This window comes from Pelobates fuscus, chromosome 3, assembly GCF_036172605.1.
Source record: "Pelobates fuscus isolate aPelFus1 chromosome 3, aPelFus1.pri, whole genome shotgun sequence".
Lineage (NCBI taxonomy): Eukaryota > Metazoa > Chordata > Amphibia > Anura > Pelobatidae > Pelobates > Pelobates fuscus.
The window spans coordinates 404013685-404015368 of NC_086319.1; the positions used below are offsets into that span (position 1 = coordinate 404013685).

Below are 1684 nucleotides of genomic sequence, written 5' to 3' on the forward strand. Positions count from 1 at the left end.
TACAATGAAAGTAATTGTAACGGATCCCCTATAATCCGGCTGAGTATATCCGTTAGTAGTCTCCCGAATCCCAAGTGCTGCAGTGATTATAGCTCTCCTGTTTCCAGCAGAGTAGTGATTAGAGCTCTCCAATCAACAAAACATGAGCCTAGACTTCATAAAGGGGTAAACCGAATGTGTTTAATCCAGGCTCAATGACCGGCTTTTATACAAAATGTACAGCAATAATTACATCAACTAGTACACACCCACAATCTACAGTTTCACTTTAGGTTCACACATAAACCCCTCCCCTTAATTTCTGTAGCTGAGAAATAATTGAGTCTAAAGGAATTTGATTATCTCTCAATTACAGGAAAATATAAAAAAAATCACAAAACACCCCAAAAACATAATAAAAATACATAATAACCATGCACATTATACATCATTAAACACCCCTGATCTGAGCACCCAGGTTGTGCAAATTGCACTCAGATCCATGCAGTACCAGGGAATCGACACCGTGTTAAAGTTTTGACCAGCTACACACATGGTCCTATGTTTTAGAGCATTTGGTGCTTTTGTCGGTCAACGTCCGGGGGCTCCAGCTGATGAACTACAGGGTGTTCCACCTGGCTTTGTAATACATTATAATTATAACTCTAAATCAGCAATCTATTTATAATGTAATACTCTTTTAATTCTCTAATTTAATCAATATACAGTAGTACTATTGTGATATCTAATGAGGATGTCCTTTCATCAGATGATTCCAAGAAACAACCAATCAGCTATTCCAGAATTTTTCCTCTTAGGGTTCCAGCTTCTGCACAGATCCAGAATAATTCTCTTCTCTATCCTTCTTTTGGTCTACATTATGACTTTAACGGGAAACCTTCTGATTATAATTCTGGTTTCAGCGACTCAATATCTTCATTCTCCAATGTATTTATTCCTTAGTCAGTTGTCTTCCTGTGACATCATACTCTCTACATCAATTATTCCTAACTTGCTCCATATAACCTTAAAAAATGGTATTCTCATGCCAGTTAGTCAATGCATTGCTCAGTTCAATTTCTTCAGTTTCTCAAGTGGTACAGAATGTATTTTTCTCACCATCATGTCCTATGATAGATATGTTGCTGTCTGTAAACCATTGCATTATGTAACGATAATGAATTCCCTATTTTGTTTCAGTCTCGTGGCCTTTTCCTGGATATTGGGTTTTCTTCTCACACTGATTTTGACTATCTTATTAAGTAATTCAACTTTCTGTAATTCAAAGTATATTGATCATTTCTTCTGTGATTTAGTTCCTCTTGTTCAGCTTTCATGTTCTGATACTACAGTTTTACAGACTATGATATTTTTAATCGGAGGTCCAAAAACTGTAATCGAAACTGTGTTTATCATTTCCACGTATGTTTGTATCTTTCTCGCTATACATAGAATATCATCCACCACTGGGAGACAGAAAGCCTTCTCCACATGCAGCTCGCATCTTGCTGTCGTGTGCACGTATTATGGAACCATTATTGCCATTTACGTATGTCCATCAGGAGAATATTCATCCGGAATCAATCAGATTGTATCCCTTATGTACACAGTTGTGACCCCTTTGCTGAATCCACTAATATACAGTCTGAGGAACCAAGACATCAAGACAGCCATTATAAAAGTATTAAAAAGAAAAAGATTTTAG

At 36.6% G+C, this 1684-nt stretch overlaps 1 protein-coding gene across 1 annotated transcript; it reads left to right on the plus strand.

The window, feature by feature from the left end:
• The first annotated feature begins 733 nt into the window (after positions 1-733).
• On the plus strand, positions 734-1684 carry LOC134601942 (olfactory receptor 1468-like). Its single transcript, XM_063446447.1, has one exon. It carries the CDS (start codon positions 734-736, stop codon positions 1682-1684), a length of 951 nt encoding a protein of 316 aa, XP_063302517.1.